This window comes from Dipteris shenzhenensis, chromosome 12, assembly GCF_047967505.1.
Source record: "Dipteris shenzhenensis isolate YYH24624 ecotype China chromosome 12, Dip_SZ_1.0, whole genome shotgun sequence".
Taxonomy (NCBI): Eukaryota; Viridiplantae; Streptophyta; class Polypodiopsida; order Gleicheniales; family Dipteridaceae; genus Dipteris; species Dipteris shenzhenensis.
The window spans coordinates 13,625,270-13,640,996 of NC_141607.1; the positions used below are offsets into that span (position 1 = coordinate 13,625,270).

The 15,727-nt window shown below is 44.2% G+C and overlaps 1 protein-coding gene across 2 annotated transcripts in view; it reads right to left on the reverse strand.

Moving 5' to 3' along the window:
* Window positions 1-15,180, reverse strand: part of LOC147895841 (uncharacterized) — a 161,892-nt gene extending 146,712 nt beyond the window's left edge. For both annotated transcript variants that reach the window (XM_087382900.1, XM_087382899.1), the window contains exons 1-3: window positions 14,544-15,180; window positions 13,914-14,081; window positions 6,735-6,797 (exon numbers count right to left, since the gene is read on the reverse strand). In XM_087382900.1, the coding sequence (XP_087239026.1) occupies window positions 6,735-6,797; window positions 13,914-14,081; window positions 14,544-14,954 (642 nt within the window). In that variant the 5' untranslated portion in view covers window positions 14,955-15,180. The remainder of the gene's footprint in view (window positions 1-6,734; window positions 6,798-13,913; window positions 14,082-14,543) is intronic.
* Between the last annotated feature and the right edge of the window lie 547 nt (window positions 15,181-15,727).

Below are 15,727 nucleotides of genomic sequence, written 5' to 3' on the forward strand. Positions count from 1 at the left end.
AAGGAGAAGGCTAATCAAAAAGAGTCCACATTCTCTTCATTTTCATTTGAGCATCTTTGAATTTGACATTTTTCCCTACCCTCCATGCATTTTGAATTTGGGTTCTGACAAACCCAAATTTGGCATTTAAAACATCTTTCATTGTACTTAACAAGCTGATTGCATCCGCTTTTGCCCAATCATTTTTAGGTTTGAGGCTTTGTTCCTTCTTCTATTTTCCTCCTCAAAAATGTCCTAGATTACCCATTGGGGTTTGTGTCCATTTACCCCACCCGACCAAGTCTTGGCCTCTTTGGTACGCTTTTCCATTTTGGCCTCCATTTTCTTGAAATCCTCCATCTAAGCGAAAAATTCTTAGAAAACATAATTGACAGAGCAACATACCACTTAGGGTAGAAAGAATTTATTGCAATATCAGTAGGCTATGCCATGCCTATAATGCTTGCTTGTTTCTCTTATGCCATGCCTATGATGAATTCTTGATTGATGCTAATACATGATGTAAATCTTACTTACAATGCTAGCATTATTAGGAAAACAACCACGCTTGGTTTAGGTCTTGTTATAGACCATCAAGTACACGGATTGCATACAAGCCCTACCCACTAGGCAAATTACACAACTTGGGTGTGGGCAAATCTGTAAATACATATGGAAGATACACAGGATAAGATAATGTACATATAAACTATAGAGCCATAGGTTAGGTTCAAAAGAACCTTATAAAACGACTCCTAGAGATCTTAATGTAAAGTGGTAGAGTTCATCTATAAGTGTACACTGGTCAAATCAGTCTTACATTGTGATAAGAAAAAACTTAGATATTTACAATGCAAGTTCTCAAGACAAATGAACACGACAATCATGTCATCGTGTGCTTAAGTACAAGTGTTAAACACATTTAAAAAATAGTAAACCCTAATGTCACTAAGCAAAATTTGCTCTCTAGATAACCTAGACATTAAAACCTCCCGTCCAACTTTCCAAAGCTCAGTTTCACATGGCTGAGAATCGTGACTTGCTCCTAGAGCTCTAATGCTTGCTCTCATCCATCCTAAATCCTCTTCAACGCTCCCTACATGTAAAATTGCAGCTTCTACTTGCTATGACAACCTTGCTACTTCATGATTTCAGCTTGAATAGCATGTCGAAATTGTACAATTGCAGCCACCTCAAACCATCTTCAAGGACAAGTTAGACCTCTCTAGTCCCCCCAATTTCAGGTTTCTATTATGTTCTTCACCTCTAGCTTCACCCAGCCCTCTGAAATCATCACTTGGATGCTTCTGGGCACAAATAGCAATTGATATCTACTCCTGACCATATTACCAGGGAACACCGTTCTGTCTTCCAGAATGCCTGATTTTTTCTTCTTTATTTTGGGGCGGCCGCAGGGGCGAAAGGGGGGGGGGAACGTTTCCTGATATGTTAGGGATACTAGAAAATGGCTTCTCATTGTTGGAGTTTGTATATTGACCTCCTATCTGTAAGCCCCACATGAGGAGAGCATGGGGGTGAGCCAAGAAGTGATGTGGCTGCCACACGGGCAGCACTTTGACTGCCATATCGACGGCATACACAGAGCAAATTGTGAAAGCATGGAGCTGCCACATGGGCTGCCATGTGGGCAGCACAAAGTAGAGCTTACCTGGCAGAACAAGAGCTCCTTAGAGGCCTGGAGCTGTACAGATATGCGATTCAGTGCACCTGCAGCAGTACGGTGGGATGTTGGGCAGATTTGGGAGCCTGGACCAAGGCATGTGGAGCACGGGACACTGACTCATGTGTACGGATTGACTGCGCCACTGTACGGAGCAGTACGGAGGGGTGCAGGGTATTGTACGGGGCATGGACAGGTGTCCCAAGGCTGGAACAGAGTCTGGACAGAGGCAGAACAGCAGGGCCATGAGGGCGACTGTTTGGAGAGGTAATAGACCAGGTAAAAGGGCCTGGATCAGGTTGCAGTATGAGCATGACTGCCTGGGCCAAGTGGCCGCCTGCCACATGGCCAGGTAGGACCTGCAAAACCTCAGAAAAGGTGCCCCCACTAGGTTGGTTTACAGACCACGTGGGTCAGTTTATGAGGCTGGTGGGTCGGCCTAAATCACCTACTAGGTCAGGCCAGTTTTGGGGGATCTCAGCCCCTAATAAAGGGGAGCCCCTGAGGCTCATCGACTAGAGGAGCAGTTGAGGAGCAGATTGGAGCAGGACACAGCCAGCCAGAAGGGCTTCCACAAGACCGAGGAACTGCAGACAAAGAGCTCACATGAGGCTGCAAACCTAGGCTGACAGTCAGGGCAGTAAGGTGTAGGGATTAAGGCATGGAGACTAAAGTCTTTAGAAGCTCTATGAGGAGCATGCAAGCTTAGGGATCTAGAAGCGCCAAGGACATAGTAGGACAACATTTTGGTAAGGATAGAGGACCACACTCTTGTGGGACTCTAGACTCTTTTGTATTGTGTCCATTGGATGTAAATATATCTTTCTGTTGGTTCTGTATCTCTCCTGAGCATTGCCTATTTACTGGCTTGCACATATGGATGTTGAGTACACAAAGTAAAGAAGTTTTGGATTCCGTAGTTAAACACTTCTGTGTGAATTTCTGGGCTCTCTATCAGTCTTCTGCTGCAGGCACCCTCTGTCTGGTTAATTTCTAACACTCATATAATAGGGAAGCATTTATTTATCCATGTACACGAAGCATAGACTGTGAAACATTTCAAAGGTGTATTTTTCAAAGTTGTAGAGCTGAAATGGAAAGTTCAAAGCTGTAAAAAGTTAGATCCTTTCATGTTCTAGTATAGTTTTATGTCATATGATTGACAGGTCGTACGACGTCTCGTATGACATGTCATATGACATGTCCGGTTCTCGTTCCCCCTTCCCAAAATGTTTCCGTTGCGACATCCGATGTCCTAGAACGTTCCCGTTCCCTCCTGACCCTGTTTCTTCAAATTGCAACCACCTACTTGCCAGCTGGACGTTTCTATATCGGATTGCAATCTTGTAGACATTATTAAGATAAAATCGCAATTATTTGCACTTGACAAACTTTAAATTGTGATCATTTGGAGGGACACGGGACTCCCCTAACCAAATTACAGTTCGGTGGAGGGCACCATGTATTATGGGGTTGAAATAAGGATTAGGCAATGGGATAGAGTCTAAGACGGAAGCCACCAAGCTCTCAAGTATGGACTAATGGAGAACAAAACATCATGATGAACGAGCTAATATGAGAACAAGAATAAATTCTCAAGCCTAGAAAAACATTACTAAACATTAGAAGTCCCTATATAGATCGCAAGAGAGGAACCAAGAAAGAGAAGAAGCCATTGATGTTTGCCTCTTGAGAAAAGCAGTCAAGGAACAAAGAAAGTATCGAGGATCCCATGATAACCCCAGAGCACTTCAATAGCCTCAAAAACAGGAGTAACACTATTTGATCCAAATTATTATTTTGTGTGTGTTCAAGCTATCTACTATGAAAGGATTTTCATGTTGTGGCCCCCTTTACACCTTCATTATTGCCGTTTTCAGCTCTAACCTGCCCCTCTCTTCTCTCTTTCAGCTCCCCTTTCCTTCACTTGCCTCTCAACCACTGGCCTGTGACATTGCCAGCTCTTACGGCCTATCCCTTCTCCATTTTGGACCATTCCTCTCCCACTCTCTTCCCTCATCTTGATTTAATCACTTATTATGTGTACAAGTGTAGACTTTGCACTGCAGTTTGTCTATGTGTGCGCAAGTAAGCACGTGTATGTGTGTGAACAAAGCGAGAAAGAAAGAAAGTTTATTAAAGTCTTCGGAAGACCACTGGGTCTATGAGACTGTGAAAATCCTGATACAACGAGCTGTGGTAGTGGACCTACTAAACGAGCATCCATACCAATGCAAAATGCAAAAATGCAGAATGGCAATACTAATTCCTAAGTACAACATAGTCATGTCGATGGTCGACTATATATCAATCTCCGTATCATCATCCATATCATCATCATCATCGGCAACAACAAGATATCAGGATGGATGAGGCAGTGGAGGCATGAAGTCGGCAATAGAGTGTTGTCGGCCACTCAAAGGTGCGGTCCTAGCACGTCTCATGGTCGTAGCTCTGCGTCTGACCAAGGCTACTGTGACCCCCGTCGGTCGGGCTCCCACTCTAAACAAGGAGGGGATGTCCCCAAGTGTGATCTTTGTGTCGACCCTCTGTCTGAGCTGTCAGGTCACACGCTCTGAGTCACGATCATGTCGAGGCCTCGTCTCGTGGGGGTCCATGTGATCTAGCTAAAAAAACTCCGTGATAGAGCTCTAAGAGGGATCAGCCAAGGAAGAAGTCTGCTCTTGTCTCCGTGCTCGGAGTATCCTCTCGCGGTGTCTAAGTGCCTCATGAATGAAACCTGCCAAACACCGCTATTCTGGATAGGAGAGGAAACAGGCCAAAATCCCATAACTATCCCTGAAGAGGCAGTGGAAACGCCCTCGGATCTCATAGTACACGGGACACCTGAAGATTAAATGCTCCTCTGTCTCAACCTCCTGCATGTCACACAGTGTGCATATGCGTCTCTCCCTAAGTAGTCGCTCTGCTCTGCCGCTCTTATGCGAAGTCTGTGTGAAGAGACCCGAAACTGCCCAAGAGAGATCCTCAGTGAGGGGGGTAGGTGAATCTGCGTGTATCCTGGTGGGTCAATGAAACCCTCTACTGTGATATGTAAGAAGTGATCTCTGTAGAAGCTAAGCTTCACTGGGAGTTCACTTGTCCCAACTAGGTCCGAAATGTGTGTAGCTGTAGTAAATCCTCATGGATAACCTAGTTGACCTCGTGTGATAGGAGGGGAGAAAATGGAGCATCCATGCTGTACTGGAAGGGAGGTAGTCTATCCATGTAGAGCCCCAGTCGCTCAAACCATCTCTCTGTATGTGCAAACCAGCACCTCTGGTCTCCTCCTGCTGCAAGTGCCATAGAAGAGGATAGAGCTATCCATGGTAGCCTGCTATGCCTCTATAATCCCCATATTCCCTAACTCGGTATAGTTTCGTGCTGACCTGAAATGCAACATCTAGCTGTAAAGGGGGTGATCCAAACTCAGTCTGAATGATCTGGTGAGGAACAGATGACTTACCACGAATCATCTGTGACAACATGAGAACCTGTAGCCGCTCCACACGGGCCCACTCTGTATCCGACAAGTCTGGCCCCCAACAAGGGCTGCCGTACATCCCCGCTGGGCGAACCAAGGAGTCAAAAAGCAACCCCTTGGTGCATGGATCCTGAAAGTGCAAGCAAAAGCACTGCCTCTCTAGTCTATTAAAGAAAGAAAGAAAGAAAGAAAGAAAGTTTATTAAGGTCTTTGAAAGACTGAAGGGTTTATGAGACTGAAAAAAACCAGATACAATGAGAAAAACCTGAATAGGTGGGGCCACTAAGCGAGAATACACACCCAAGATAAATACTAATATCTGAAAACCCATGAACAACAAAGATAGATATACAGCGTGATATCACTGTGACAATCCTCTATATGCTATCTGAGAGCAACCAGCTGAGAATGGACAGAGGGTCTCAACGGGCGGAGGCCGGCCTCACAACTCGCTGTGTGATAAGACCCATGATGGAGAACTGTTGATAATTGAACTGCAGTCATCTTTTTACGATGACTGGTATCCCCATTCTGTGATGATGATATCACCTCTCCATGGTGATGGTACATCATCTTTATGATGATGTTGGTAAGTCAGGTCTAATGTATGTGGCGAATTCCATTTCATGAAATCATGGATCTTGGGAGTTTTTGGGCAAGCCCACAACCTTTTATAGAGTATGTGTGCTCCTAGATACCCTCCAAAGTTGGTTTGAAATGTAGACACTTTATTCCACTTCATCTAGTGCAGGTATACAAGATTTGGGGCTAATCAGAGATCTATAGCCTAGTTATTCGCCCTAAAGTCCAGGTCACATAGAACCTACAATCGTTTGAGTATTGTCTCTTGCAATTCAGCACGTATTCCTCGCCTTTACATCTGCACGCTTTATAAAAGGCTTCCTTTTTTGGCATGTCTTGACAGCTTGAACACCTTTGCATTCTGCCAGTTACTAGCAGTGAGACATTGATGCATAAGGTAAACATGTCCGATATCTTTAAGGCTTCTACTATCTTCAATGCAAAGCATACCACCTCTTCTCTATTAGGTACCTTCTGTTAGCTTTGCCTCAGTTTCATGGCATTGGATTTGAAACTAGATATTCATGAGGTACAAAAAGAGACATGAGAAGCTCCAGGAACAAAATCCAAGGCCTCCTTGTTGCAAATAATGTACCTTCTTTTATTCTTCTTTTTTGGAGCAATCTACCTTAGGAGTATATCTTAAAAATTACGATGTCACAATGCTGAAGCTGTGTATAGCCTTTACATAAGTTTTTTTCCATCTCTGGCCGGTTGTGTAGCATCTGTTTTTACCTCACTTTTCAGACATATCACAGACGCACTCATATCTGTTACCTGCAGCTATATCACACTCAGCTAGCTGAAACTTAAGCCTTATCCACAAAAGACTCACTGACAAAGATCTAGGAGACGTCAAACAAATAAGGTTTCTTGTTTGTTCCTCTTCTAACAACCTGTGCTTTCTTGAAGTAAGAACTTCGCAATTATGCTTGATATTAAACCATGACTTGCTTTGCAGCAAAACAAGGAAATTAAGAGACAGATACACATAGTAAAAAGAATTACCTGAAAATAAAGACGAGTCTGGGTTAGCACCAGCCTGCCAGGTTCTCGAACAAGAGGCGTAACCTGAGAGACCAACAGACTTGATCATGAACAGCCTTTACCTCTGATACTTTAATTCGCAAGTGACAAAAAAACATATTTTGTAAGTATAGGTACTCCCGTTTAAGAGAGCAAAGTGTACTAGGATATCCATTGTATTACCGTCTTCTGCTCAAGGAACAAATTTGCTATCAAAAGCCTTAGATATATGAGTCCAGTGACGAGAGATTCTAAACAATGGTGGCACATTCATACAGTGTGTCCATTTGTGCTAACTGTTACATCATGGATGTCTTATGCAAACTAGTATATTATGTCACTCTTGCCTTCTCTTTTAAACTGCTTGGAATCATAAGTCTCTCAGATAGTCTGCAGTTTTCAAAATTCCTTTGAGAGAAAGTACGGGAAAAGAGGGGATCCAAAGAATGTGCTCCATTCAGACTCTGGCCGACTTCCTTCAAGGTTGACAAAACCCTTTGGCAGCTATTAAGTAAAATTTCAACATCAAAACATACAGTGTCTTCAACATGTTGAATGATCATGTTAGGATGTCTTCCAAGAAAGCTCGTTGGGGCAGCAGCTCGATAACTCAAGTCATATCTATGCATGGCCTTCAAAGCCAAAATGAAGCTAGCCTGCTCCGAGATTTTTCTTGAGCAGTAAATGCCAACATAGTGAATAAAACTTGATAAATAGCAAAACAAGAATATTAACCCCTGATACTTACCTTAGACGTGAACTAATAATTATCCTGGACAGAGATGGCCTGTTCTATGGGTCAAAATGGAAAGCAGTACCAACAAATTTAGAGTCTACACCAAACACAGGGCAACACCACCCCGCACAAAGGACAACCACAGGCCCCTCACCGTGAGTGGTCGGTCTCACCAGAGTAATAGTAGCTCTTCAATCTTCGACCAGAGGTGGTGCCTCAGGACACAAGGCAAGTTCTGTTGACAAAGGTTCAGGCAGCTTCAAAGAGATCCCTCCCTCCTCTGTCCTACTTTTCTAGTCACCGCCCCAAAGCTCCACTCACTTCTTCACCATACCTGGCCGACCTTACATGTAGCCAACGGATAAATGGAGGTTGGTGCACCGAGCATACACTCTTTTAGAAGGCAGTTTAGGTAGTTATTTGGATTTGTAATCGGCAGGGAAGAGAACAAGAGCGCAGTGTTTTGAGCTCTCTTCCTCTGACATGAGTTGATAGGTTAGGGAGTGTTCATTACAAGCCGACTTGGGGGCTACCATTACTTTTCTACCTTTGTGGATGACTTCGCCAGGTTTGCTTGGATATATGGCATGAAGGCCAAATCGGATGTGTTCCCATGCTTCAGATATTGGCTTGCCATGGCTGAAAATGAATCAGCGCACAAGCTCCTTACTCTACGCACTGACAGAGGGGGAGAGTACATGTCCCATGAATTTTCTGATTTTTTGGCTCGGGGTATTATTCATGTACAGTGCCTTATACTCCGCAGCAGATCGGGTTGGCAGAGAGGAAAAACCGGTCAGAGATGGAAATGGGCAAGTGCATGCTCAAAGGGAAGTCTTTGCCAAATAAGTTTTGGCTGGATGCTGTCATGTGCTCCAACTATGTGCTCAATCGGGCACCCACAAAAGCATTTAAGACTATCACACCTTACGAGGCATGGCATGGTCGCAAACCTAAAATTTCTCATATGTGGGTGTTCGGGTCATTGGCTATGCTTATGTGCCATCTCAGCTGAGGCACAAGCTTGGAGACAAAGCTGTAAAATGCATATTCATTGGTTACAGCGCAGAGAGCAAGGGATACAGGTTGTAACACGGGCAAGGTCATTGTCAGTAGGGATGTTACATTCGCTGAAAATGTGCCTTTACCTTGGCTGGAATGCCAAAAAAAAGCCTATTGTTGATGCCTTAGATATCTTTGATACATGTTTCCTCTCTTTCAGTCGCCCACAGATCCAAAGCAGCCAGTGCAGACTGTTGTGCGATACACTTCTAGCAGTGCACATCCTCCACCAATAGCTCCTACTCAGCCTGATATGCCTTCAATCGATGATCATGCTATTGAACAGGCAGCTGCACAGGAGTGTGCTGTCATTAAACAGCAAAAATCAGTCCCAAGATGGCTTCTAGACACCCTCCAGGACAGCAAACAAGCTGAGCCTCTGCCAGCCCGCACGAGAGGTGCGCATAAACAAATGCATAGCAACTATTTGGCTGTAGCTTTGGTTGCTACTGGTTGCAATGAGGAACCTTTATGTCACAAGGATGCCTTTGACAGCAAGGAATGGATGGATGCCATGAAGGCTGAGCTTGAATCCATTCATACAAACAAACTTGGGAGTTGTGTGACTTGTTAGAAACAAGTGTGCCATAGGCACAAAGTGGGTCTACAAGGTGAAAAGGAAAGCTGATGGCAGTGTTGACCGCCTCAACGTTCCCATGCCCCAGGACCCACCTCCTCCGGGAGTACGTTCCTTCCCATCCATACCTGTTGCACCGATGAATGCATGCCGTGGCACATCCGTTCCAATGCCCATACCAGCAACTACGTGGATACCACCACCAAGGCTAGGCTTAAGGCCAGCCCTACGTCCCGTTAGGCCCACAGCAACACCACCCCCGCCAGTCGCTCAAACAGTGTTAACTGACGAGGCAATGCACATCTTGGTGAATGCCCTAGAAAGGGGTGCCACACCACCTCCACCCGCCCTAGTGCTTCCCGCAAGGATTGCGAATCCCTCAAGGAGCCGACCCATAGCAATCTCCAAGTTAATGACCAAGTTCCTTGGAGAAGGAGACCCGGTCTCCCACATGGAGCGCTTTGAGCAAACCTCCTTTGTCACTACGCTCCCCAAAGTCAAAGCAATGGAATGGAGGCTTAACTGTTGAAGCCTTGGATACCTTGAGATGCATGCCATGCTTTCTCGAGCTGGGATTTGTTCAATTTGTAAAGTTTATGTCAATACTTGCCCTGGGTTCCTTCATTCTCTCATAGTTGTCCATCTTTTATTAATATGACATATGGTGTTTCCCCATAATGTTTGCATAAGCTCCCAATGCCACTTTCTTGTCATGGAGTAATAAGAGGAATGGGCTTCTCTCCATCCTATCTCTCACTACTCGTGTTTATTAAAAGGGTTGGGAGAGTGTTCTATCAATATTACCAAGCGGCACAAAGCTACTGAATAAAAGATGCCAACTTTCAATAATTTGTTCCCGCCCGCTTGGTTGCAAAGGGATATGCACAGCAGCACGGTCTTTGACTTTGAGGAAACCTTTGCTCCCACCTCACGCATTACTACTATCAAGTGTGTTATTGCTATGGCATCTCATCGGCATTGGGAGGTTCATCAGCTGGACATCAAGACTAGCTTCCTTTATGGTGATCTTCAAGAAGAGGTCTATGTCACTCAGCCACCTGGTTTTGAACAATTGGGTTTTGAAAACATGGTTTTCCGGCTTAGAAAAGCCCTCTATGGATTGAAGCAGGCACCCGGGGCATGGTATGCAAAGATACATGCATTTTTGACAGCTCGTGGCTTTCAGAACAGCCCAACCGAGGCCACTCTTTATGTCTGAAAGAGTGCATCAGAATTTTTAATTCTGATTTTATATGTGGATGACATACTTTCACTGGGCCAGATATGGAACAAATTGTAGATTTCAAGGCTAATTTACAGCAGTTTTTTGCCATGACAGATATGAGCCGGTTGCACTATTATTTGGGCTTACAATTTGCATATGATGAGGGGGGTATAATGATGAGTCAGTCCAAGTATATTGGACAGCTCCTTGATTGCTTCTAGTTCGAGGATTGCAAGCCAGTTTCTACTCCATTGGAGCCTGGCTTTCAATTCTCCTCCAAGGATGGAAGTCCGCCATTTGATGCATCCCTTTATCGGCACGCTGTTAGATGCCTTATATACCTTTGTCATACCCGGCCTGATCTTCAATATGCCATTTCCAAGCTCAGCAGGTACATGCACAAGCCTAGTACGCAGCATTGGCAAGCAGTGAAGCAGGTCTTTCGAAACTTGAAGGCCACAAAGCATTTAGGTTTATTATATGGTTCAAAGGCCCCACTTGTTTTGCATGCATTTACGGACAGCGACTAGGCACGATGTTATATCACTAGGGTGTCACACAGCGGCAACTATTTTATGCTTGCAGCTTCATGCATCTCTTGGTTCAGCAAGAAGCAGCCTACAGTTGCCACATCCAGTTGTGAAGCTGAGTACAGAGCAGCTTTCACAACTACAGTAGAGTGCGTTTGGCTTCGCAAGTTGCTTGCAGATCTTGATATCATTCAGCCCAACTCTACTACGATCTACACCGACAGCCAAAGTGCTTTGGCAGTTGCTAGAAACCCAGTGTTTCCTGTGCGCACAAAGCATATTGAGGTCCACTATCACTATGTTCGAGAGCAACTGTCTGGTGGAGACATCCAGTTGTCCTATGTTACCACCGAGGACAACTTGGCAGATCTCTTCACAAAGCCTTTACCAAGTTTGAAGCATTTTGACATGCTTTACACTTGGATCCTTTTATTACGTGAGGGATTACTCTGTACTTATCATAAGCTGCTATATCCCTATGGGACGAATATGTGCAGCCATATGTCGTTTCCAGGTATTCCTGAGATATTTCCAGGATAATTCAGCCATACCATGGAGGGGGGTTTGTTAGCACTTAGCCCTGGTATGAACCTTGTAGGTCAGGTCAACTCTATGAGTTGACTTCATTGGTCAACCATATGGTTGACTTGGGGGCCATATAGGCCACCCTTTGTATTTCCCTCTTATCCATTTGAGCAGTACCACGTTTTGCTCCAGCTTGTTGTTTGCTTCTTGCACTCCACTCCCATTTCATTGCTTCCTACACCCAACAACTTGCATGATATGTGGTGGTTCCATCATAGAATTTACTTGTTCCATACTCCAAGAGATGCATTCTTGTCCAATGGCTGTTATAATTAATCATCCCCTACTTGTAGGTCCCCATATGAGGAGGGCATCAGGGCAAGACTAGGATAGATAACATGCCCACAATCGGCTACATAGAAATAGGTTTGGCCTTAAGGGAGCACGGGCCAATCTAGGGTTGTGCAAGTATGGACTGTTTTGGAGCCCTTGCATCGGCTGTTTTGCCAAGTAGATTGAGGAAGATTGACTATAGAATGGGGCCTCTTGCTTGATGCAATATATGCTCTCCAATGTATATGCCATTTGTATATCCCACTCCCGTCTTATGCTTACGCAATTGAGGTCTTTCACCACATTCCATGGAGTCCCCTTCTATTTTGTCCCTGGCACCCACATGTTTTACTCTCCAATCAGGGTCGTCTCTCTCAACCCACTATACATGCACAAGCTAGGTTGGGATATCTCCATGTAAGCAGAACGATACAATGCCTACGATCGGGTGCAAGATACTTAGTTGAGAGGGGACCTGATTTGAGCCCATCCTTGACCCGACCAGGGTCAGCATATGGCCCAATCCAGATTGGTAGATCTGAGGTCTGCTCGGCAGTCAACGACATGTTGGTGACTTTCCTGGTGGAGGCCCAAATGACATCGAGACCGATTGTTTTGATAGCAGAGGCGAGACCAAGAGGGCTCGTCGGAGTCCAACCAGAGGTTGATCACAGACCTCTTCCACCCTGGTGACACGATGCAGTCAAGACCCAAAGAGCATGACATGACAGACTTGCCCTCGAGTTAACTCATACATGAGGATTCCAAGTATCTCCTCTTTACTATTCAGCTTGGGGAGATATACTACTGCAGTCATGGTGGCACTTGCCAGCAGACGAGCTGTCTCTCTAAGACTACAGAGGGGAGAGAGGAGCCCAGACTCATCAGGTTGAGCATAAGGCATTCTACTATTAATTTCCTTCCATTTCACTACTATTCTTCCCGTTTCACTAATTAATAGAGGATTTATTTATCTTTTGCTTTAGCTACTTTAAACTATCCCGTAGCAGGGATTATAGTGGTTTTTCCACCTTGTATTAGATAGGATTCTTGCACTTGCAATTTAAATCTGCAATTCTGGCACTGTCCACAACTTGGAATCACGCTTCAGAAACCTCCAGCTCTACACTTTACTTTCTCTTACATACCCCTTTGTGCGTGCAACCCTCATGCTCTTCCTATCCACATTGACTTTCCCTTCTGACATTATATGTATGCTACAACCACCACTCACATTATCATAGTCAGCTAACGAGAGGACACACAATCTAAGTCAAGTTCAGTACCTCCCCTGTCCATTTCATTAGTTTGCTAATCGATTTCATATTTGTATATATCTAGATGATGAATCCAGGAACATTCCCAAACTCATCCTCTAAAAACACAACATAGTGCAGTTTCAATCTCATGATAGTCACTCACAAGGTTGAAAACCATAAACTCCATCATGCATAGCAGGGACTAGCTACTATGACATCCCCACTGACGTCATCAGCGCCCAACAGTGGGTGTAGACCATAGTATAAAAATATGCTCTCACAATCAAAAGGTAGTCCAAAATCTCGCAACTTGGATGAAAACTTCACAAGGTGAAATTTGCATGTCCGCTAATACGGCAAAAGCATATACCTAGATGAATCCAGGAACATTCCCAAACTCATCCTCTAAAAACACAACATAGTGCAGTTTCAATCTCATGATAGTCACTCACAAGGTTGAAAACCATAAACTCCATCATGCATAGCAGGGACTAGCTACTATGACATCCCCACTGACGTCATCAGCGCCCAACAGTGGGTGTAGACCATAGTATAAAAATATGCTCTCACACATACAAATCCACACACCCACACATACTTGAGCATCCATTTATACAAAGTCTTCGTACTGAGTTTCTGTCGGCACTCCGGAGGTGAAGGGCAGACTCAGCCATGATGAAGGCTAGCACTGAAGGAGAAGGCTAATCAAAAGGTAGTCCAAAATCTCTTCATTCAAGCTACTTGTTTTCATGTTTAGCCTCTAGTTTTAAACTGGAAGCATGGATTCTTTAGTATAAGCAAGGTGGAGGTTCAATCTCACTTTTACAATCGTGTGTCAATATCCAACTTATGCCCAAAGATCCTGCAATACAAGATTAAGAATAAAAAGATCGTGGGCGTCCAAGGTAGCTAACCTGCGCAGCAGCACAATCAAGAAGGATCCCCTCATTTAAATCAGCAAGACGACTAGTGTCAAATCGTCCTTGAGCCTCTTTCTGTGCCATGGAATTGCGAAGAACCATATCTCTCTCAGCTGGTGGCAAAAGATTGACAGATAGAAGAGACTGGGCCTGCAAAAGAAACTGACCATGCAATATCCAAAGCATTTAGAATTACCCACATAAGAATCAAGAAGTTGCCAACTAAATAAACAACAAAAATGCACCAGAAAATCAGAAAGCCTCCAGATCCTATTGAAAAGATACAATTCCTTGTTGTTTGATTCTGTGCATCTAATTTACACATTATAAAAACTGCAATGACTGATTTCAATGAGAAAAGCAGGACATGTGCACTATCTACAACATAATCTGAGACATTTGATTTCGAAAGTTAACAAGAGGACTTCGAGAGAACAGTGCATATTATTTGTGAGCTTGCCACGGAGGTCTGAAACTGTTGATGAAGGAAGGACTACATAAACAATGCAAATTAGATTACGTGAGTGATAGGAAAGGGTAACAAGAGACTAGGCGATGGCATTGAGATAATGCAAATCAAAAGAGGAAATTAGGATAGAAGTAAAGGTAAGCATTTAAGCTTACCTGCTGTACGGGTGCAAATTCCAAAGAAAACCACCACTTGCTTTCCTGCTTCTCAAAGACATAAGGGGCATCAGAACCGCCTTCCTTCATTTTCACATACAAAGTGGTCTCTAACATAAAACCTTCTTGTCTTCTACTCCATTTGCTGTTTGCAGGACTTGGTGACATAGGTGGCTCAGAGACACCCTCAATTTTCTTCACCTTGTTAAATGGAAACATAACGATCGGTGCACTTATATTGTCAGGCTCAAAGAAAATTGACTTTGAACACAAACGAAGATGACCCTTAAGTCTGAGGTGCTGCCGAGACTGAAGTTGCATGCCCGACCGACATATTGCCATCCAGTCCTGTATGTAAAATTCTCCTTCATCTAATAGAAGATACGAAAATCGTTTGTTGGGCTTCCCCATCTCTCAACATCAATCGGAATCCTTGCCCATAAATATAACTGTCAACTTGCCTGCACTTCAATGAAGCTTTAAAAATTCATCCCCCGACACGTCAAGGCAAGTCGGAAATTCACTGCCACACTGAACAGAGTGTGGAAATGCCTTTAGCCATTTCAAGCTATTGATTTTTCTTCTTCATTCAACTCGGTGCGCACCAAAAGGAACGTTGAAATAGCTGAGTATCGCATTACTCTCTGGGCATGGGCACGACTCCTTTGACTTTGAAATTAAACTTAGCAACTTGAGGTTACGGACTCTTAATATGAAACGACTGAAATTTTCTCTTCATTCAACCCGGTGCGCACTTTCAGAAAGCGTCGAAAAGCAGTATGAAGTGGAGAGCTGTGTCTCGACCAGCGCCTGATGCGAAGCTGACAAACTTCCTAAGCTGAACACCCAAGAGGATCCTCCCAATTTACAAGCCGGACTTCCGATCGAGTAGATGCGCATAGCAAAGCTCCCGAAGACTGTGATTCCACGAACATCTGTGAGCTTAGATTGAGCCAAAGAATTCAATTGACATACCCGACGCATCTCATCGTGCGTAAATCATCACGGAGTAAAGCGCAAATCGTCCTGAAAACCGAGTCTTGACGCAGCCAAGTTAGATGATGATCTGAATCGGAATCGAAAGGACTAAACATTTGTGGACAGCAAAATGCAATGCGGTCCTTTTGGTTGTCCAAACTTACTGATCAAAAAAGAGAAATTCTGGAGATGTAGCAATTGGCAAT